This window comes from Microcaecilia unicolor, chromosome 4 (assembly GCF_901765095.1).
Source record: "Microcaecilia unicolor chromosome 4, aMicUni1.1, whole genome shotgun sequence".
Classification (NCBI taxonomy): Eukaryota; Metazoa; Chordata; class Amphibia; order Gymnophiona; family Siphonopidae; genus Microcaecilia; species Microcaecilia unicolor.
This window is the reverse complement of record NC_044034.1, coordinates 216,562,973-216,585,522: the sequence shown is the minus strand read 5'-3', so window position 1 is coordinate 216,585,522 and position 22,550 is coordinate 216,562,973. Positions and strand designations below refer to the sequence as shown.

The 22,550-nt window shown below is 41.5% G+C and overlaps 1 protein-coding gene across 1 annotated transcript in view; it reads left to right on the top strand.

Annotated features, from left to right (window-relative positions):
- BRSK2 (BR serine/threonine kinase 2) overlaps positions 1–22,550 on the top strand; it is a 900,270-nt gene that overhangs the window by 727,222 nt on the left and 150,498 nt on the right. Inside the window, 3 exon segments of the mRNA XM_030202457.1 lie at positions 14,915–14,948; positions 17,478–17,546; positions 18,423–18,569. Of these exon segments, the coding sequence (XP_030058317.1) occupies positions 14,915–14,948; positions 17,478–17,546; positions 18,423–18,569 (250 nt within the window).

The following is a 22,550-nucleotide window of genomic DNA, read 5'->3' as shown; positions in this document are numbered from 1 at the left end:
AAAACACCACAGAAATGAAATATGAAATTCTAGCGGTCTGCTTGACTTATTTAAATGCATGAATGGAATTGCTGGAAGAACACATATCGGTGATTCACAGTCCACAGATGTCCAGCGTTGCTTAAACAAATTAGATTTGTTACACAATGAGACTGAAAACATTGCAAACAGAATGAGGAGGAACAATATTCACCTATTGGCCCTTCCAGAACTGTCAGAAGGTGCGAATATGATTGCATTCCCACAATCTTTTCTACCCCAGCTGTTGGGTGAAAAATTTGATCCTACTCTAGAAATAGTATGATCTCATCGGGTCCACTCTAGGCCCATTACAGGGAAAAATTACACTTGACTGATTGGTATGAAACTGCTTTGCTACCCACAATCATTCCAAATTTTGCAAGCTGCTAAGACAAATCTTTGCAATTCAATGGATGTAACTTGTTCTTTGCTCCAGATTTATCTAAATCTACAGCAAAAAAAATGTAAGCTCTTGTTAGAGCTGTGTCCTAAACTAAAAACACTGGTAGCTCAATATGGCCTGTTCTACCCTGCTAGAATGCGGGTCACACACTGCAACACCACAAAGAATTATGATGACCCTGCAGCACTGCAAACATTTCTAAATGACCATTCTGGACGCATGACATGATGTCTTCAGTACAATTTTTATGACATACTTTCAGCTGATTGGCTGACTAAACACCTCAATATTTTATCGCTGCTGATGGAGACTTTTCTGCCTGCTTCTGCTGGATGCATGAGAAGCTGATGATTATGTTGTTCTTTGTTCATCTATATTGATGTTCTTTTGGCATCGATGAAGATTCATCTCATCTTTAAATGTAAAAGGCGTCTCACACCCCATTAAGCAGAAGAAGATCCTCTTGTATCTGAAAAAGCTTGTCAAATATTTGTTTCCTACAAGAATCCACCTGGACCATCTGGAATCTAATAAAGTCTATGGAGGATGGTTTGATCAATGTTATGCTGCTTCAGCTAAAGGAACGAAAAATGGTATTATCACTCTCATACGGATGTCTCTCTCATTTCATCTTTCTTCTCATTTGTTTGACTGAGGGCCACTGTTCCTTTATTGAAGGTGTGATATACAAGGCAAATCCATAACTCTCATTAATGTTTTATGCTCCTAACAGTGATGACCCTAATTTCTTTCAGCAATTAAATATATCTGAAAGCAGTTCTCTCTCAGCTCACACACTGCTTAGGGGAGATTTCAGTTTCCCCATTGATCCCATATTAGACAGATCATCTAAGTGTCGTCCAGCTAAACTAAAAGTGACAACCTCTTTATCTTCACTTATACAACTGAATAGATGGTCTGGCTTATTACATCCAACAGCAAGGGGCTATTCCTTCTATTCTAATGTACATCATATATATTCAAGACCGGACTACTTTATTAGTTCCAAACATGTGATTCCAATGCTTCATTCAGCCAAAATTCATGAAATATCTATTTCTGACCATGCTACCATCTCTTGTACTCTGAATTGATCAGAGGAACATCCTAATTCTCGCACGTGGAGATTAAATTCTACTCTTCTAAAAGGATGATGCAATCAGAACCTCAGCCTTTCCTGGGTTACTATTTGGGAATCTTATAAAGTTTGGCTTCAGGGAAAGTTATTAGCTTTTCATCCTTTCAACACAAAAAACTCAACTCCTCCACTGAATCGCTGGCAAATGAAATATGTGCTTTGGAATCTAAATTATGCATTGAGTGTGACCAGAAAGTCTATCAAGACTTGCAATCATATAAATTTAAATACAACTCCCTTTTGTCTAATATGGCGTCCACTATCTCCTTCAATCAGAATTTGGTATAAGACTAACAAAGCTGGAAAATTGCTAGCCTCTTACTTGAAAGGTCATCGAATTAAACACCGTATTACAAGCATTAAATCTGATTCAAACACCATTCTTACTACCACACCTCTCATACATCTTTAAGACATTCATACTACTGGAATTTTTCAGAATGTACTGCAACTAAAGATGTTAATTACCATCTTATTGCCTGAGGTTAACTTACCTCGTTTGTCTGCCCATCATGCTGAGGCATTAAAACAACTAATTAAAAAAGAGGAAATCTTATTGGCCATCAAATCTTTAGCATCTTCCAAAGCTCCATGACTGGATGGCATGCTGGTGGAATTTTTTTAACAAATCATTCTCCAGCCCACTACTTTCCAAATTACATCTATATTTTCAAGACTACTTATCTCAACCTGATCACATGGGTCGATTTCTACAAGCAAATGTCATAATCCTATATAATAATTCTCACCTGGAACATTCTGAAGCTCACTCTGTGGGAGGGAAACACTGAAGGCTAAGCTGTCAGGAACACTCTCTCACTCATGCACCACTCACTGTCACTCAGGACCTGCCCTCAGCCACGCCCCTTCTGGACATAATTCGCAACCCCAACGTTCTAAATGAAGCCTCAAAACCCCCTCAAAACCGGAACTGTGAGGCACCAGAGATATCCTGTTTGTCCATGCCTGGAAACCGGAAGTCAGAACTGTGACGCATCGTGTGCCCCGCCCTCACGTCACAACGTCATGACAACGAGGGCGGACCACACTGCAGGAAACAAACACAATCTCCGGCGGACCACTACTACTACTACTACTATTTAGCATTTCTATAGCGCTACAAGGCGTACGCAGCGCTGCACAAACATAGAAGAAAGACAGTCCCTGCTCAAAGAGCTTACAATCTAATAGACAAAAAATAAATAAAGTAAGCAAATCAAATCAATTAATGTGAACGGGAAGGAAGAGAGGAGGGTAGGTGGAGGCGAGTGGTTACAAGTGGTTACGAGTCAAAAGCAATGTTAAAGAGGTGGGCTTTCAGTCTAGATTTAAAGGTGTCCAAGGATGGGGCAAGACGTAGGGGCTCAGGAAGTTTATTCCAGGCGTAGGGTGCAGCTAGACAGAAGGCGCGAAGTCTGGAGTTGGCAGTAGTGGAGAAGGGAACAGATAAGAAGGATTTATCCATGGAGCGGAGTGCACGGGAAGGGGTGTAGGGAAGGACGAGTGTGGAGAGATACTGGGGAGCAGCAGAGTGAGTACATTTATAGGTTAGTAGAAGAAGTTTGAACAGGATGCGAAAACTGATAGGGAGCCAGTGAAGGGTCTTAAGGAGAGGGGTAGTATGAGTAAAGCGACCCTGGCGGAAGATGAGACGGGCAGCAGAGTTTTGAACTGACTAGAGAGGGGAGAGGTGACTAAGTGGGAGGCCAGCAAGAAGCAGATTGCAGTAGTCTAAACGAGAGGTGACAAGGGTGTGGATGAGGGTTTTGGTAGAGTGCTCGGAAAGAAAGGGGCGGATTTTACGGATGTTGTAAAGAAAGAAACGACAGGTCTTGGCAATCTGCTGGATATGAGCAGAAAAGGAGAGAGAAGAGTCAAAGATGACCCCAAGGTTTCGAGCTGAGGAGACGGGGAGAATGAGAGAGCCATCAACAGAAATAGAAAATGGGGGGAGCGGGGAGGTGGGTTTGAGTAGTAGTAGTAGTAGTTTGGGGGGGAAAATGAGAAGCTCGGTTTTGGTCATCTGCAGGAAACAAACGTGCGATCTCCCGGCTGGATGCCTAGGCTGCAAACGCGATCTACCCACGGAAACAGCATGACCTGTGAAGTGTCGTGTGCCCTGCCCTCGCGTCACAGCATCATGACGATGAGGGCAGACCGCACTGCAGGAAACAAACACGATCTCCGGCGGACCACATTGCAGGAAACAAATGCGGAAACAGCATCACGGAGCGCCCAGGTGCCTCAAGGAGGGTTGGGGGACAGCTGCCTCGCTGACGGTGGGTGGCGAGCCTGCAAACGCTATCTCTCTGTGCCAGGAGGGGGCTTCGGGGACAGCTGGGTCGCTGACCATGGCTCTAGAGGCTGCAAACCCCATCTCCCCCTGCCCCAAAACCTGGCTAGCGCCCATTTCATCTCTCCCAGAAACGGGCCTTTTTTACTAGTATTACCTAAGCCCAACAGAGATCCATATCTAGTACAAAATTACTGTCCTATTTCACTTTTGAACATAGACTATAAAATATATGCTACTCTAATGTGTATTAGACTTGAAAAATATGTGCATACACTTATTCACAAGGATCAAGCTGGCTTCATCAAGAACCAATTTGGATCTAACAATACTAGATTATTTTGTCACTTAATCCATCATGAGGGAATGTATATGAGAATGCCCTCTGCTGTTCATTCTGTTTTCTTTCTAGTTCTTCTGCTTTTCTGATCAAAGGACCTACCTATTCTCTGTTTCTCTAGATGCTGAGAAGGCCTTTAATCGGATAGAATGGAATTATTTATTTCATGCATTGATTTCTTTTGGCTTTCCTCAGAATTTTATTAATATGGTAAGATTATTATACACTTTTCCTTCTGCCAGGATAGCTGCCAATAAAGATATTTCTGAATTATTCATCCTAAATAGAGCAATGTGTCAAGGCTGTGCAATCTCACCATTATTATTTAATTTGGCGCTTCAACCTCTTTTGGCAGCAATTCAACAAAATCCATCTCTGGAGTTTCAATAGGTGACAATGAATTCAAACTCTCGGCATATGCCAATGATGTACTACTTTATTTAACCAACCCTCAATCTTCAATGACAGAACTTATTTCCTTAATTTCTACCTTCACCTTTTCTGGATATAAAGTAAATTGGGATAAGTCAGAACTAATGCCACTAAATAATCAGTGTACACCTTTTTTTATTATTATTGATGGTTACCCTTTAAAATGGGTTTCATCTGTAGTTAAATGTTTGGGTGTATATTTTGACAGGGTTTTATTACCTGCCTCCAAAATTAACATGGATAAGATTTTAATTAAAGTAAAAGAGGCTATTATGCCTTGGTCACCTCTGCTGCTATCTTGGTGGGGTTGATTTAACTCATTAAAAATGATGATTGTCCCAAAAATTTCATATGTTCTAAGCATGTTACCTATTTTATTTCCTGTCTTCTATAAATCCATTGTGAAAATATTAACTGCTTTTCTTTGGCAGAATAAGCCCCCTAGAATCTTTCTGGCTAAATTTCAAGGAGGAGTAAACTTTCCAGATTTGTTGCTTTATCACAAAGCTTTTATTCTATGACAGGGATCAAATTGGATTATTCTATCAGATCCTTTACTCATTCCATGTTGGTTGGAATGTCCTTGCCCAATAAGGGTTGGTACAATCTTATCATGAAAGAAGAAATTAAACATGTTTTTACTGATGATGATTGAGAGTCATTTTGGAAACCTGTATTTCGCTCATCTAGATCAACTTCTGTAGTCCAATTGATGTACTTCATCGCACATAGGTCCTTATGGATTCCTATAAACATTCACTACTTTGATCCGTCTATATTTAGAAATTGTTTGTCTTGTAAAGCTCATTTAGGTACATTTAAACGTTTAATCTTTGGTTGTACTTGTTTACACAAATTTTGGACTTCAGTTTGGTCTACTATCAGGCTCATTTTCGAAAGAGAAGGACGCCCATCTTTCAACACAAATTGGAAGATGGGCGTCCTTCTCCCAGGGTCGTCCAAATCGGTATAAGCAAAAGCCGATTTTGAACGTCCCCAACTGCTTTCTGTCGCAGGGACGGCCGAAGTTCAAGGGGGTGTATCGGAGGCGTAATGAAGGCAGGACTTGGGCATGCCTAACACATGGATGTCCTCGACCCATAATGGAAAAAAGGGCGTCCCTGACGAGCACTTGGATGACTTTAACTGGTCCTGTTTTTCTTACGACCAAGGATTAGAGCGGATTAGAAAGGACAGATGTGAAGCGTTTGTTTACACTTTCAAACAACAACAAAACCAGGGGACACAAGATGAAGCTAGAATGGTAGATTTAAAACAAATAGGAGAAAGGTTTTCTTTACTCAGCGTGTAGTTAAACTCTGGAACTTGTTGCCGGAGATTGTAGTGACAGCAGCTGGCCTTATGGAATTTAAAGGGGGTTTGGACAGATTCCTGAGGGACAAGTCCATTGAACATTATTTTAAAAATTTGTGGGGGGGGGGGGGGGGGGGGGGGTTGCCGGGTTCTTGAAGCCTGGATTGGCTGCTGTCGGAAACAGGGTGCTGGGCTTGATGGACCCTTGGTCTTTTCCCAGTATGGTGGTGCTTATGTACTTATGCACAAAAAGGTGGCCGAAATGACCAGATGACCTCCCCCAGTGGTCACTAACTCCCTCCCACCCTCAAAAAAACATCTTTCAAAATATTTTTTGCCAGTCTCTATGCCAGCCTCAGATGTCGTACTCAGGTCCATCACAGCAGTATGCAGGTACCTGGAGCAGTTTTATTAAGTGCAGTGCACTTCAGGCAGGCGGACGCAGGCCCATTCCCCTCCCTACCTGTTACTTTTGTGGAGGAAACAGCGAGCCCTCCAAAACTCACCAGAAACCCAATGTACCCACATCTAGGTGCCCCCCACCTGTTAGGGCTATGGTAATGGTGTACAGTTGTGGGTAGTGGGTTTTAGGAGCGGTTTGGGGTGCTTAGCACACAAGGTAAGGGAGCTATGTTCCTGGATGCATTTTATGAAGTCCACTGCAGTGCCTCCTATGGTGCCCGGTTGGTGTCCTGGCATGTCAGGGGGACCAGTGCACTAGAAATGCTGGCTCCTCCCATGAACAAAGGGCTTGCATTTGGTTGTTTCTGAGATGGACGTCCTTGGTTTCCATTATTGTCGAAAATCAGAAACGACCAAGTCTAGGGATGACCATCTCTAAGGACGACCTAAATTTCAAGTTTTGGGCGTCCCCGACCGTATTATCAAAACGAAAGATGGATGTCCATCTTGTTTCGATAATACGGGTTTCTCCGCCCCTCCATCGGGATGTTTTGCGAGGACGTCCTCAACAAAACTTGGGCGTCCCTTTCGATTATGCCCCTCCACGGGGCTCATTTTCAAAAGAGAAAAACGTCCAAAAAGTGTCATAAATCAGCATTTAGACAAATTTCTTCTCAAAACAACCAAATCAGTATTTTTGAAATGTAAATGTTTATCTATGCAATTTGTCTACAGTGCAACCAAATCACAAGGGGGGGCGTGTTGGGGATGTTTTTGGGTGCAGGATTACATAAGCATCGCCATTCTGGGACAGACCAAGGGTCCATTGAGCCCAGCACCCTGTCACCGACAGCAGCCAAAAGAACAAGCAATTTGTCCCACCCATCCTAAAAATACTGTATTCCCTCGTCCATTCAATAACATTCTATGACTTTTTCCTCTAGGAAGCCGTCCAACCCTTTTTTGAAGTCCGCTAATTTAACCGCCTTAACCACCTTTTCCGGCAGCGAATTTCAGAGTTTAACTATGCGTTGAGTGAAGAAAACTTTCCTCCGATTCGTTTTAAATTTACCACACTGCAGCTTCATCGCATGCCCCCTTGTCCTAGTATTTTTGGAGAACATAACAGATGCTCCACATCGACCCGTTCCATTCCACTCATTATCTTATAGACCTCTATCATATCTCCCCTCAGCCGCCTTTTCTCCAAGCTGAAGAGCCCCAGCCTCTTCAGCCTATCCTGATAGGGAAGCCGTCCCATCCCCTGTATCATCTTTGTTGCCCTTCTCTGCACCTTTTCCAATTCCACTATGTCTTTTTTGAGGTGCGGCAACCAGAATTGAACACAGTTCTCGAGGTGCAGTCGCACCATGGAGCGATACAATGGCAGAATAATATCCATATTTTTGTTTTCCATCCCTTTCCTAATGATACCCAACATTCTATTTGCTTTCCTATCCACAGCAGCACATTGAGCAGAAGTTTTCAACGTATCATCAACAACGACACCTAGATCCCTTTCTCGGTCCGTGACTTCCAACGCTGAACCTTGCATGATGTATTTATAGTTTGGGTTCCTCTTTCCCACATGCATCACTTTGCACTTGTTCACATTAAACGTCATCTGTCATTTAGACTCCCAGTCTCGTAAGGTCCTCTTGTAGTTTTTCACAATCTTCCCGCAATTCGTCTACTTTGAATAACTTTGTGTCATCGGCAAATTTGATTACCTCACTAGTTACCTCCATCGCTAGATCATTTTTGAATATGTTAAAAAGCAGAGGTCCCAGCACCGATCCCTGAGGGACCCCGCTAACTACCCTTCTCCATTGCGAATATTGACCTTTTAGTCTTACTCTCTGTCTCCTATCTTTCAACCAGTTTTTAATCCACAGTAAGACACTACCTCCGATCCCATGTCCCTCTAATTTCCTCTGTAATCTTTCATGAGGGACCTTATCAAACGCCTTCTGAAAATCTAGATACACAATATCAGCCGGCTCACCTTTGTCCACATGTTTGTTTGCCTCTTCAAAGAAATGCAGCAGATTGGTGAGGCAAGACTTCCCTTCACTAAATCCATGTTGACTTTGTCCCATTAGTCCATGCTTTTGAACGTGCTCTGTAATTTTGTTCTTGATTATAATCTCTACCATTTTGCCCGGCACCGACATCAGACTCACCGGTCTATAATTTCCCGTGTCTCCTCTGGAACCTTTTTTAAATATCGGCATGACATTGACCACGCTCGATTAGGACGGGCATAGGTCGTTCCTAACACTTGGAGGTTTTATAGCCATAATGGAACAAGGCAAATACGTCTAGGGCTAAAACTTCAATGCTGTGATCTAGACCTGTTTTTAGAATGGATAACCATTAAATAAATGCTCTGCTTCAATCCATTTTCCAACATACATTTATCAATAACAGTCCACTGGGTTCAGAAATCACAGTGTTTTTATATATATAGATGGATCTCTCAGATCAGCGCACCTTCCCCTAATAAGGCTAAATGAGCCTAGCATATGTCTGAAAAGGGGTGTAGCGCAATCCTCATCGATCCTTAAATATTTTTTTCAATGTCATTTTTTAGTTTTAAACAGCTTATATCTTTTTTCAATTATTACATCCAATATTTCCTCTATATAGTAACAATGTATTGAAGTACTTAGCTTCTCAATTTTTCAATGTTAGCAATTTAGCTGTTTCTTATATTCAAAAGCTGGAGACCAGATGTCAACCGACACAGATCCATGTTTCACGTTATAGTAGTCTCCACGCATATGTCAAACAGTCCCCATCTAATATGTTTGACATATGCGTGGATACTACCTTGAAACAGCGTTTTATAAAGCGAAACATGGATCAGACTAATATAATATCATTTACTTTTTTACTTTACTATTATATTGGCGTTCCCTTTTTATTTTATTTATTGTACATCCTTCTGTTATGATTGTCGCAAAGGGTGGTTTATAATGTCTGAATAAACCATTAACCGTAGGATATAGTCTGTCAAATTCCTCCTGGGTTTGGTAGTTCCTTTCCTGAGCTTTCTTCCATAAAGTTGTTCAAATGGGGAAAAGCCCATTGAACTTTAGAGTATTTCTCATATGGCAAACTGTACATATGGCAGCAGAGAGTCCCAGTTTTTGCCATCCTTGCTCAACATCTATTTAAAGGATTTACTGAAGCATTCTATAAGTTGCTCAGGAGCTCATGCTTTGGATTGAAGTATGAATGAAGAATATTATCAAAACAGGAAAATTAGGGCATCTTGATAGGTTGCAAGAAAGTCAAAAGTAAGCCAGGTGCCTTTACAGGAAGAGCAGACAAAGTAAAGGTGTCAAGTTATCCTTAGCAACTGCTAAGCAGGTTTTGGATGCAAACAACAAATATACTTTGGAATGTCTATAAGAATGTTAGAAGCCTGAAAAAATAAAATGGGAGAGTTAGCGTGCATAGCACTAAATGAAGAGAGAGAGAACCCAGAGACCTGGTGGAAGGAAAATAAACAATGGGATACTGTGATATTAGGTTTCAAATTATATTGCAATGATGATAAATAATAGATCAAAATGAAGGAGGGTTGCACTATATGTTAAAGTGAGAATTCAATCAAAGAATTAAAATTTGGCAGGAAACGATGCAGTGTGGAATCCTTATGGATAGAATGTCTATGTATGAAGGGAAAGGGAATACTGGTGGGGGCTATACTACTGCTTACTTGGCCAGAATTAACAGACAGATGGTAAAATGTTAACAGAAATTAAAGAAGCTAACAAATTTGGCAACACTATAATAACGGGTGATTTCAGTTACCACAAATAGAACAAATTCTGCCAAATCTGTTCTCACCACTCAGTAGTGGAATTATTACGTATGTCAGCCACTCACACAATAAAGAGAAGCAAAAAAAGACCTCAGATGGTATCTTTTTTTTTTTAGCTAACAAAACAATGAGAAAAAGGCTACTAGTATCAATTAAATCATCAACCATATATATTCAGTAAATTATATATTCAGTAAATTAAAGCATCAAATGTCCGTTTTGAGAAGTACTTCTTCAATCCTCTGTTGAATTCCCATCAAGGGGCCCCTGTTGTGCTAAAAAGCTGCATAAGGGTAATTGTAACATCTTTCATCTGGCGTTAGTGGTATCAAGGTGGCTATCAATTTATATCTAAGACACCGAGACTCCAATCAACCAATCACAATAGCTGAAAATAACAATAGATTTTTAAATAATTGTATTTTCCAACAAATATGAATGATTAAAAAAATGCTGAGCACCATTAGATTCTATGTAGAGAATGACACTGGGATAAAACATGTCCCTGTGTCCGTCCCCGCAGGCCCCGTCTCCGGCCCTGTCTCTGTCCCTGCCCCCCCCCCCCCCCCAATCCCCGTGGGCTCTGTTCTCATCTGCAGAAGCCTCAAACACTTATGATTTTATATTCAAATCTTTTTTTTTAATGTATAAAAAGGAACAATATACTGTGCAACTGTTGTGTATAAATTACAAATAGAAAACAATAATAGCAATGAGCAGCTATAATAAACCATGCCATCACCACCACCATCCTCTACCCTTCCAACCTCAACAATAGCTCACGTCTACTACCCCAAGGAATCCTAATCCAGCCTCTTAAAATGTCCAGGGGTACAAAATACGACCCGTTCTGTATGCCCTAGAGGGGAGAAATATGCCCTAAGAAGCACTGTTTTGGTTTTTCAATCTGTGGATGAATAAGAACTCATCAACAATCTCAGGATTCAGTCTAGCTCTCCTGTCTTCCACAGTCCCTCCTACAATAGAAGATGTCTTCTTAGAAGATGTGCTTGTAGCAGGATGTACAGGATCCCCCATGCAAATTTTGCTAATTGTGGCCAGCATGTTTGCTTGTTTTTCCAAAAAATAAAAATATTGTTTTCTGCATCAATCAAACATAAATAACAGTCCAGTTCATTAACAGACTTCAAAGTATGAAGTGACATGGGGACAAAGTTTGTCACCGTCCTCACGGACTCTGTCCCCATCCCCATGGGCTCTATCCCCATCCTCACGGTTACTGTGGGTTCCCGTCCCCGTGACATTCTCTAATTCTATGGTATTAAGTATATAAATCCTCTTTGCTACCTCTGACATTAGAGCTTATGTAAATCTCTTCCCCTTGAAAATTAAAAAATGCTGTTGAGTATCATCTAGCGCAAAAGTTGAAAATTATTTTGTTGTTCCACACAGTGATGAACCAAAGGTTCCTCCATCTTCGAATGCTCTTTGAATGTTGAGTCTGTACCTATTATGCAGGTTTTAAACATCCGAGATGTTTGTCCAGTTACCAGTATACCAAAGTGAACAAGGACAATCGGGTGTATTACATAAGCAGAAGAATAAGTAGTTGCATGTGTAAAAGAGAAGAACACAGCCTGTGTTTAGATCCTTCAACTGTGTGTCCTCAATCATTAATGAGCAAATCAAGCAGTGTCCACATATCCTATGACGTGGGGGATCTGAACTTAGCACTGTCCACACATCTGATTTGCATTAAAATAAAAAAAAATCTCACAGATTCTTATTTCTACAAAATACTATCCTAAATTGAAAACAGAAGTGCACATGGAGTAGATGCCAATTTTTATCTTTCTTATCTGAAGCCCAAGTATACTTCATAACACAAGTCACATAATTCTCTGTCGTCCATCTTGTTGCTGCAGTAACAAATGTCTATTACTATATAGAACTCTTTCTAGCTCTCCTAATTGCTTTCCCAGGATCTTCGTGCATGATCAACTTAGCTAAACTTAGAGGTAGGTTTGTATTCCAATGTATGACAGATTCTGCAATGTCTAAGGAACTGGAAAAAGGTAAACTCATTTTCAATGAATAGGATGCATACTGTCAAGCTTAAAGTATTCCTGTGGCCTCACTATTGATGAGGAAGTAGACAAATGTATGGCTTTTGCTAATGGTGTGCTATGTATCTTCACCCACCCATGTCGATCATTACATCGGCTTTTGCTTCGTATCAAGCACCCCATGCGGTAACAGCTGCAGCACATCCTAGTTTAAAAACTATGTTCTAGGGTTGGAAGTGGCTTTGTAAGCAGCTAAAACTTCCCTCAACTTCTATATGCTGCTTCCTCTTTGGGGTAATAGAAATTTGGACCTAATGAGACAAAGATGTACTTAAAGTGCAGGTCCCAACATGGGTTGACCTATGTTTGTGATCTTGTGACTGACACTGGGGGCATGAAATCCTATGCGCAGCTTCAGGAGGAGGGGAGCTTGTGCCCTACTGACTGGCTAGAGTACTGTCAAGTGCACCATTATGTTAGTGTCCTGGATATATCTACTTTGAATGAAGATGCCGTGGATTTGATCTCTGAGATTTTACTTTTGACTCGAACAAATAAGGCAGGCTTATTATTTTACCAGCTCGGCTTGCGTAGCTTGGCACCTGCTTGGGACTATGACACTGGAGTTCAGAATATGAATTTATGAGCTGAGGAGAAGGTTACAGGTGATGAGCTCTGGTTGTTAATGAAACACTTGAAGCGCCTTGCTCGCTCTGTATCCTTTCAGGAACAACAGTATAAATTTCTGTTTCATCTGTATATTTCTCCTCATTGGGTGTATTTGGCTTATTTGGCAAGCATGGCCAAATGCCCACGATGTAGAGCTGAGCCCGGCTACAGTGGTGCATATGTTCTGGACATGAGTCTTGATAAACCTTTTGTGGGTGCAGGTGCTGAATTACCTGTCCATGATCTTGGGTAGACATCAGCCGCTTCGAGCAGATGTTCAATTGTTCTGGAATTTTGTCTCTTTGGCCCTTAGATCGGGTCCTATTCTTCTTTTACACAAAGCTTTTTTGGGGCCAGAAAGTGCATATTAATGTATGTCTCCCCTTCAGTGACTGCTTGGAGGAATGAACGCTTTCATCTAATGAAAATGGAGAGATTAAATATTGGATGGAGGTCTCCTAAGGCATGGAAAAACCTTCCAACAAATTTGGTCCCCAGTATGGGATTGTTTGCCTCATCATGCTCCATGGAGTGGAGGAGTAACCTAGTGGTTAGTGCAGTGGACTTTGATCCTGGGGAACTGAGTTTGATTCCCACTGCAGCTCCTTGTGACTCTGGGCAAGTCACTTAACCCTCCATTGCCCCTGGTACAAAATAAGTACCTGAATATATGTAAACCGCTTTGAATGTAGTTGCAAAAACCTCAGAAAGGCGATATATCAAGTCCCATTTCCCTTCCCTTCCCTCTTAGTTATCTGTTGAACTTATAACTTGAAGTACTTGGTTTTTTGGGGGTAACAGTGTTTGTGCTTTTCATTACTGTGGGTTCAGATCGCCAAGAAGAACCTATACGAGCAGTCTGACCTGTTTGGTTTTTATTATTTAGTTGGGGAAGAGGGTGATGGGAGGGGTGAAAAATTAAAATCACCACGTTATATTGCTTCTTGGTGTGTTTTGTTGTTTTGTGTGGTTGTAATAAAGATCAATTAAAAAAAAATTACTCGGTATATACAGGTCAAAAGGATGCCATTTTGAACCTTGACAAGTATGTCCAAAAAAGTAATTTGAGTTTGATAAAACACACAAACCAAATGGTGGAATGACAGTCATGTAACTATTCCATAAATTCCTGCAACTGAGTTACTGTACCAGTCTATAATTCATCATCTGTGAAATGCCCAAAAAAAGGTATATTGAGCCAAGCTGAAATAAACACCCATTTCCTTTCAAAATCAGTCATAAATAAATTCACTATGGCTTGGGCAAAAGACGCACCCTTGGCAATTCGTATCAATAATTGAAAAAAATTAATCTTCAAACATAAAATTATGTTGAAGAGTCAAAGCTGTCAACTCACACAAAAAAGCCATGGGAATATCCTGGGTATGAGATCTAGTTTCCAAAGCTTGGAAGACCAACTCCAGTGTTTTTATTTGTTGTATGTTGGTATAAAGTCCTGGGCAAAATGGGTGGATAAGCATGGATTTAGTGAAGGGAAATCTTGCCTTATCAATCTACTATATTTCTTTGACGTGGTGAATAAACATGTGGGTAAAGGTGAGCTGGTCAATATTGGGTATCTGGATTTTCAAAAGACATTTGTCAAAGTACCTCATAAAAGACTCCTGAGGAAATTAGAAAGTCATGGGATAGGAGGTAATGTCTTATTGTGGATTTAGAAACTGGTTAAAAGATAGAAAACAGAGGGTAGGGTTAAATGGTCAGTATTCTCAGTGGAGAAGGATAGATTGTGGGGTTCTCCAGGGGTCTGTGTTGAGACCTCTTCTTTTTAGCATATTTATAAATGATATAGAGATGGCTTATGTATAGAAATGGCTTTTAAAATTGTCCCCATTTCTAGGTTAGATCCAATGATGACTATGCATTTCCCATCCTTATTGTGTTTAATTGAACTGTTAATCTTAATTTTCCTCCCTTTGATTTCATTTTTCCAAATTTAAAGTATAAATTCTATAAAATGTTCCTGTATTCCTCCTCCTGCAGAGGGTTGTATATTCACATTACCCCATTTTTGTGTTCCAGGTCACCACATTATGCCTGCCCTGAAGTGATCCGGGTAAGTTAAGTGAGAGCTTTAGTCTGTGCTGGAATGGTAAATACACAGATATAACTTCAACTTAATAAAATCAATGATTACAGGGAAGCCAATCCATTTAAAGCTGGCACAGACACATACTCAGATTATTTAACATAGGTTAACATCTGTCTGGGATGGTTTAGGTATGCTGGTTTTGACTTAGAAGCAGGAGGATGAACCAGATGACACTTTTGAGGTCCCTTCTAATCTTTTCTACAATTCTTTTTTTGGCCCATCTATCTCCTGATTATTGAAGCTTCCAGCTTAGTTGGAATCAGATCTGAAAACTGGTGTCTCGAGCCTTCATTCCTTCATTCATGACTGCTCAGGGATTTTTCCGCCTTTTTATATCCTCTACCAACTTAGTTCAGTCATTGCAGCAACATTCTTCAGCCAGAGGCCACATACCAGAACTATCCAAGACACTGAAGAGACAGGCCTTAAATCCAGCCACTTAGTATCGTTATTGGGTGATTTGATTTAGCAATATTGGAATTTATAATCTGCCTGTCTAAGATGCACCCCAAGTTCAATCGAGAGTATACACACTCAAAATTAATGTTGTGTTCTGTTTTAGCCACACTCACTCACACCTTGGTCAATAACCGTGCAGCTACTACACAGTCCCAAGTCATCAAAAACCATAGGAGCCAACTTTTCAACATTATTAGAGGTGCTCTATGCAACACAAATTCCCTTGGATTCTATATATGGTGCCCAAAATTGTGCACCCTGATTTGGGCCTGTGCAACTTAATTGCGTAACGAGTCACTAACTAACAACAATTGGGTGCTAGCAACCAATTATTGCGTTAATCACAATGCATCTTGCCAAGTGCTATACCGTAAAGATATGCACGCAAATCTTTTAGGGGCCCTTTTACAAAGGTGCGTAAGGGCCTTCACGCGTGCATCAAACCAGTATTATTGCCTAGCTAGAGCATGTAGCTGGCGGTAATTCCGAGTTTGGCATGCGCTGAAAACCCGTGGTAGAAAATAATTTTCTATTTCTCCGTAGGGGCGTTCACGGCATTAATTGGCAGTTGGCATGTGCTGGACAGTTACCGTGCAGGTAACAAGTGAGTCCTTACCGCTAAGTCAATGGGTGGCATTAAGGGCTCAGGCCATAAATCGGTGCGCACTGGTTTTAATTCTGGTCACCGCATCTCAAAAAAAGATATAGTGGAATTAGAAAAAGTACAGAGAAGGGCGACAAAAATGATAAAGGGGATGGGATGACTTCCCTATGAGGAAAGGCTAAAATGGCTAGGGCTCTTCAGCTTTGAGGAAAGACTGCTGAGGGGAGATATGATACAGGTCTATAAAATAACGAGTGGAGTGGAATGGGTAGATGTGAATTGCTTGTTTACTCTTTCCAAAAATACTAGGACTAGGGGGCACGCAATGAAGCTAGAGAGTAGTAAATTTAAAACGAATTGGAGAAAATATTTCTTCACTCAACGAGTAATTAAACTCTGGAATTTGTTGCCAGAGAATGTAGTAGAAGCAGTTAGCTGGGTTTAAAAAAAGTTTGGATAGCTTCCTGAAAGAAAAGTCCATAAGCCATTATTAAAATGGCCTTAGGGGAAATCCACTGCTTATTTCTAGAATAAGCAGCATAAAACGTATTGTTCTGGGATCTTGCCATGTACTTGTGACCTGGATTGGCCACTGTTGGAAACAGGATGCTGGGCTTAATGGACCTTCGTTCTGTCCCATTACAGCAATACTTATGTACTTATTTCCCAGCCCCCTCAAAAAAAAAAAAAATTTTTCCAGACGCGGTGGAGAAATGGTCCAACGTGCGCCCACACTACAGCAGGGCATTTTTTGGCACACCTTTGTAAAAGGGCCCCTTAGTGTGCAATTGAAAAGGGGCATGGCCATGGGGGGGCATGGGCGGGTCAGGGGCATTCACTAAAAATACGCAGTTTTACAGAATACCATGAATTGGCGCCTAGCTTATTCTCCGGGATTTACACCTGGGTTCAGTTGGTGTAAATCCTGATGCCCAAAGTTGAGCACAGATCCCGGTGCTACGCGCTGTTCTATAAAGGGCACACATCTCAGAGTGCCCTTTATAGAATACTGCTTAGCGCCAAATATTTTGGTGCCGAATTTTGAGCGCCATATAGTGTATCACCCTTCCCTGGACACATTGAAGGATCTTGCTCAATATTAGAAGTGCTCAGCATCCATTGCACTCATAGTGCTGGCACCTATGTCATAAACAGAGTAAACCTGGCATGGTTTTTACCTTATAGTGTGTAGAGAATGCCCTTTAGCAGCAACTCCCTTTAGAAAAGCCAAGGGTACATGTCAAAAGAGGCAGACAGGATGGTGCAATCCTCTCCTTGATTACTTTGAAGCTTCTGGTAAGCATGGGTCCTCATACATCCATTCTTTTGTGGTTGCCTTGCTTGTAATCCCAAGTAGTTAGCAGAGTGTCACTTACTAGCAAATACTTGTTCAGTGTTCTGACTTTGTCTTCTCACTTCCTGTCAAACAGGGAGAGAAATATGATGGAAGGAAGGCTGATGTCTGGAGCTGTGGAGTTATTTTATTTGCATTGTTAGTGGTGAGTTCTTCATATGTTATCGTTTTTTTTAATTTATTTTTCTACGTTTAAAATTCCTCATTTTTTAAATATCTGCTGAATAGTGTGAATAGATTTCTCTATTCAGGAGCTCTGTTTCCTCTTTTCCAGTTAACGTGATGCTGTCCTTTACCCTTTTGTCTCTCAGAATCCATCCATCCCATAGAGAATCATCCTGTCATTCCTCTCTCCCAGAGTGACTCTAGATGGAATGGGATTTTGATTTTCTATCTCTGTATCCCCTGGATACCTTTCGGCCTCACACTAGAAAGGCTGCCTCTGTTGTTCTCTCTCTCCAAACCTCAGTTATTTTTCACCGAGAAGGCCTCTCTGTATCTTGCTATCCTTCAGGGTTCTGTTCATACTGAGCACTGCAGAATCTTTGACAGAAAAGTAAGCTGTGGTATGAATTGCAGCTTGGATCTGTCCTGTAGAACAAGTGAACTGTACCCCTCATTACTGTTATAAACATATGTTGTCACTTACTCAAAAGGATGCTCTTTCACATGGAGCAAGGACTTTTGGATTTTGATATATATCATTAAGCAGAAGTTTATCGTTTGTATGTCCTTGCTGTAATTTGTTTCCTTGCTGTAATTTGTTTACTAAGAGGTCTGTTTTTCCTTTGACCATGTTTCCTATCTGTGTGTTTCTGTATTCTCTCTTCCTTTCCTTCATCTCTTTGTGAGGGTGCTCCGTTTCTTGTTTTCTCCATGCTACTTTCGTTCATGCTGTTTTCTTCTATACCGCACCTGATCCCTTTGAGTTGCTATATTTCTATCTTGTTTGTTCTCTTCCTTTCTTTCTCTCCCCCTTCCTCCCCCGCCCTTGCACCAACCCCCTACTTCTTGTATGAAGGGTGCTCTCCCATTTGATGATGATAACTTGAGGCAACTACTGGAGAAAGTGAAGCGCGGCGTGTTCCACATGCCTCATTTCATCCCACCAGACTGCCAGAATCTCTTGCGAGGGATGATCGAAGTGGATGCACCAAAGAGACTCACGGTAAGAAATAAGCCATTGATGTTGGTGGCCACATCTGACATCTCCAGGTTTGACATTGCACAGTGCTATAGCCAGGAATTTATAACAGAGGAGCGTCTCTTGCTGCATTTCCCTCCCTTCTCCCTTATCAGTCCCCCAAAGCTATCGCAATTCCCTCCACCCCTCATACCTTAAAATCACCTCCAGTCTTCGCCCCAGCAGCAGCAGCAGAGCTGCTACTACTACTTATCATTTCTAAAGCGCTACTAGACGTACACAGCACTGTACATTTGAACATGAAGAGACAGTCCCTGCTCGACAGAGCTTTCAATCTAATTAGGACAGACAAACAGTACAAAAAAGAGATAAGGGAATATTAAAGTGAGGATGATAAAATAAGGGTTCTGAACAAGTGAATAAGAGTTAGGAGTTAAAAGCAGCATCAAAAAGGTGGGCTTTTAGCTTAGATTTGAAGACGGCAGAGATGGAGCTTGACGTACCTGCTCAGGAAGTCTATTCCAGGCATATGGTGCAGCAAGATAAAAGGAACGGAGTCTGGAGTTAGCGGTGGAGGAGAAGGGTGCAGATAAGAGAGATTTATCCAGTGAACGGAGTTCCCGGGGAGGAATGTAGGGAGAGATGAGAGTGGAGAGGTACTGAGGAGCTGCAGAGTGAATGCACTTATAGGTCAATAAGAGGAGTTTGAACTGTATGCGGAAACGGATAAGAAGCCAGTGAAGTGACTTGAGGAGAGGGCTAATATGAGCATAACGACACTGGCAGAATATTAGTCGTGTAGCAGAATTTTGAACAGATTGAAGAGGAGAGAGATGGCTAAGTGGGGGACCCGTGAGAAGCAAGTTGCAATAGTCTAAGCGAGAGGTGATAAGAGTGTGGATGAGGGTTCTGGTAGTGTGCTCAGAAATGAAAGGACAAATTTTGCTGAGGTTATAGAGAAAGAAGTGGCAGGTTTTAGCAGTCTGCTGAATATGTGCAGAGATGGAGAGAGAGGGGTCGAAGATGACCCCAAGATTACGAGCTGATGAGACAGGAAGGATGAGAGTGTTATCCACAGAAATAGAGAATGGGGGAAGATAAGAAGCTCAGTCTTGGTCATGTTTAGTTTCAGATGGCGCTGAGACATCCAGGCAGCAATGTCAGACAGGCAGGCTGATACTTTGGCTTGGATTTCAGCTGAGATTTCTGGTGTGGAGAGGTAGATCTGGGAGTCATCAGCGTAAAGATGATACTGAAAACCATGGGATGAGATCAGAGTACCAAGGGAAGAAGTATAGATAGAGAAAAGAAAAGGTCCCAGGACAGATCCCTGAGGTACACCTGCCTGCGACCTGCACCAGGGTTTTCTTTCTGAACTGTCTCGCACTTCAGAAAACAGGAAGTAGCATCAGAAGGGGTAGGATGGTTCAGAGAGAAAGCCATGGTGCAGGCTGCCGGCAGCCAATGAATGCCATTGCCACTGGTGCTGTCTGGGCAAAGACACAGACATTTCATATTTTCTTCTAGTGCTATTTCAGTAAATAATATGCTTCATATTAGAACTTCTTGTACTCAAAATTCACTTTCCATTTCTGAATGATGAAAAAGAAATGAGTAGCAATGGAAACTGCATGAGAGAGCAGTAGAGAAGAAAGCAGGAGGTGGCCTAGTAATCTGCTGTGGAGTAAAGCTCTAAGGAAGTGATGAAATTGGACAGAAAAAAACAAAGACCAGCAGGGAGGAGCTTAGGATGTTTTAATTAATCACCACATCATCAATTTAAAAATCAGAGAGAGGTACAAAATTGGTGAAAAGTACAAGATAGATAACAATATTCTAGAGAATGAAGAATGTCCCAGTGTTAGGATATGAAGAGCATCTCAAATGTTACAGTATTTGAACCTGGAACAGTTTTCATGGTACGTGGCATGCATCATACATGCTTGAAGCTCATTTTTGTGGGGAGAGCATAGTTACCATTTACCTTATTCCTGGTAGAGTGAGGTATGTTTAATTTAGAAATCATATTCCACCTGTCTAGGAGAAATGTCCTGTTCATATAGGATCCCAATAATAGAAACCCCATTGAAAACTCCCTATCACTTCCCCCTACAATTACACAATAAATTAGTTGACTTCCCCAAGCAGTTGCATATGAAGGTTCATGGCGCTAGAGCCCAGCCCTGTTGCTAGTTGAACTGAAAGTATAAAGGGACAGGAAAGAAACTGCTGGGTCAAGAAAAACATGTCTTGAATAAAAATAATGTAGTTAATAGAGTTTTCAAGAGACATGATACTTTTAGCCCTTTCCACTTCAAATTAGTTTAGCTTGACATAACATTAAATCTGAAGCTTTCAACTGTGCACTTAGTGTAAGAATGGACCCCGAGGCCACAAAGGCAAATATTGCTTTTCACAGTCTTTGCCAAAAGGTTTCCTCATTAGTCCACAATGATTCTGTCCACCAATTTAAAAATAAATTTCCAACTTTCATAAAATTCTTTTCATCGCTTATCTTGAAATATTTAATTTATTTTTTAGGATTTATTTGCCACCTTTTTGAAGAAATTCACCCCATAGTGGTATACAGCAAGAATAAGTCAAACATAGGCAATAGACAACTATAGCCACAAAAATATGCAAGTAACAGTACATAGTATTCTACAGACTGTCAACACAATAAACAAAACATTTGAATAGACAACATAGGGTGTACGCAAAGGTGAAACACATAGATAAAATAGAATAAAAGGAGTTAGAAAATAAGGAAACTATGTTCCAATAATTTTTATTGATGAAACAGACCACAATACAAACAGCAGAAATCCTGTTTCTTTAAAAAAGTTGATGATTGTGGACAATGTTATATTGTTTCTTCATTGTCCACAATCATCAACTTTTTTAAAGAATGGAACACCCAGCACCTTACCCCTCCCACTAAATGATGCTTACTACCAGTTAGTTCCAGAAACTACACAAGATTACTAGACACTTCTCCTCCAGATGTGAAACATGAAAAGAAAGAAAAGTAGTCAGCTGATAATATACCAATGAGACCCTGATATATATGATGAGCCCCCTAATAGTGCCTAGGTGAAGAATAATCAAATATTTCCCCCTACCCCCTCCTGATCCCCCCTCCCCTCTGAAATCTACCCAAGGGGACTAATTTAAAGAAAGTTATACATGGAGACAGGAAGGTACTAGGGTAAGATTGGATAAGCAAGTCGTGCTACAGTGTGTGCAGTCGGGGGCCGATGATCAGAAGCAAATGTGGGCACTAGAGGCTATTAGTGCCATACTAGTGTCTGCGTTTGCTTCCGCTCCATGATCACAGCCGGTGAGCATGTGAAACAGCGCTGGCTTAGACTACAAGTAGCATGCAAATGCATGCTAAACAGGGCATTAACTATTCTTCCCCACGGCCAGCGTACCAAACAAGGGTGTGCTGCTGCTGCAAACCCTACGCCAGCTCAGAGGTGGCGATAGGGTTTGAAAAGCATTCGGGAGGGTGAGCCCTGTCCGCCCAACCCTCCCGGGCAAGATTTCTTAGTGGCCCTTTGGCCTTCTCCCTTCCTGACCCCCCCCCCCCCTTTGACAAAGGGCACAAGGAGTCTGGAGATCCAGTGGATCTCTCTCCCCCCCCCCCCCCGACACCATAAAACTCTATCCATGGTGGCCCAGTGGCAACCCCCCCCCCCCCACCATACCTTTAGAAGGGATGAGGGAGTAGCATCCCGGGATGCACTGGGTGGGGATTCAATACTATATAAGGGGAAAAATTCCTTATATGGTATTGAAGTTCTGCCCAGTGCATACCAGGCTGTATTGGGCAGGACGCCACCATTTTGAAAGCGGTACCCAAGGAAGAAAGAGTGCTACTCCCTTCTAAAGGTACAGGGGAAGTTTGGGGGGGGCACTAGGCCACGGGGGGGGGGGGGGGGGTGAGGGTAGGGTAGCCAACTGGGCTACCAGGGATGGAGTTTATGGTGTCAGGGAGGAAAT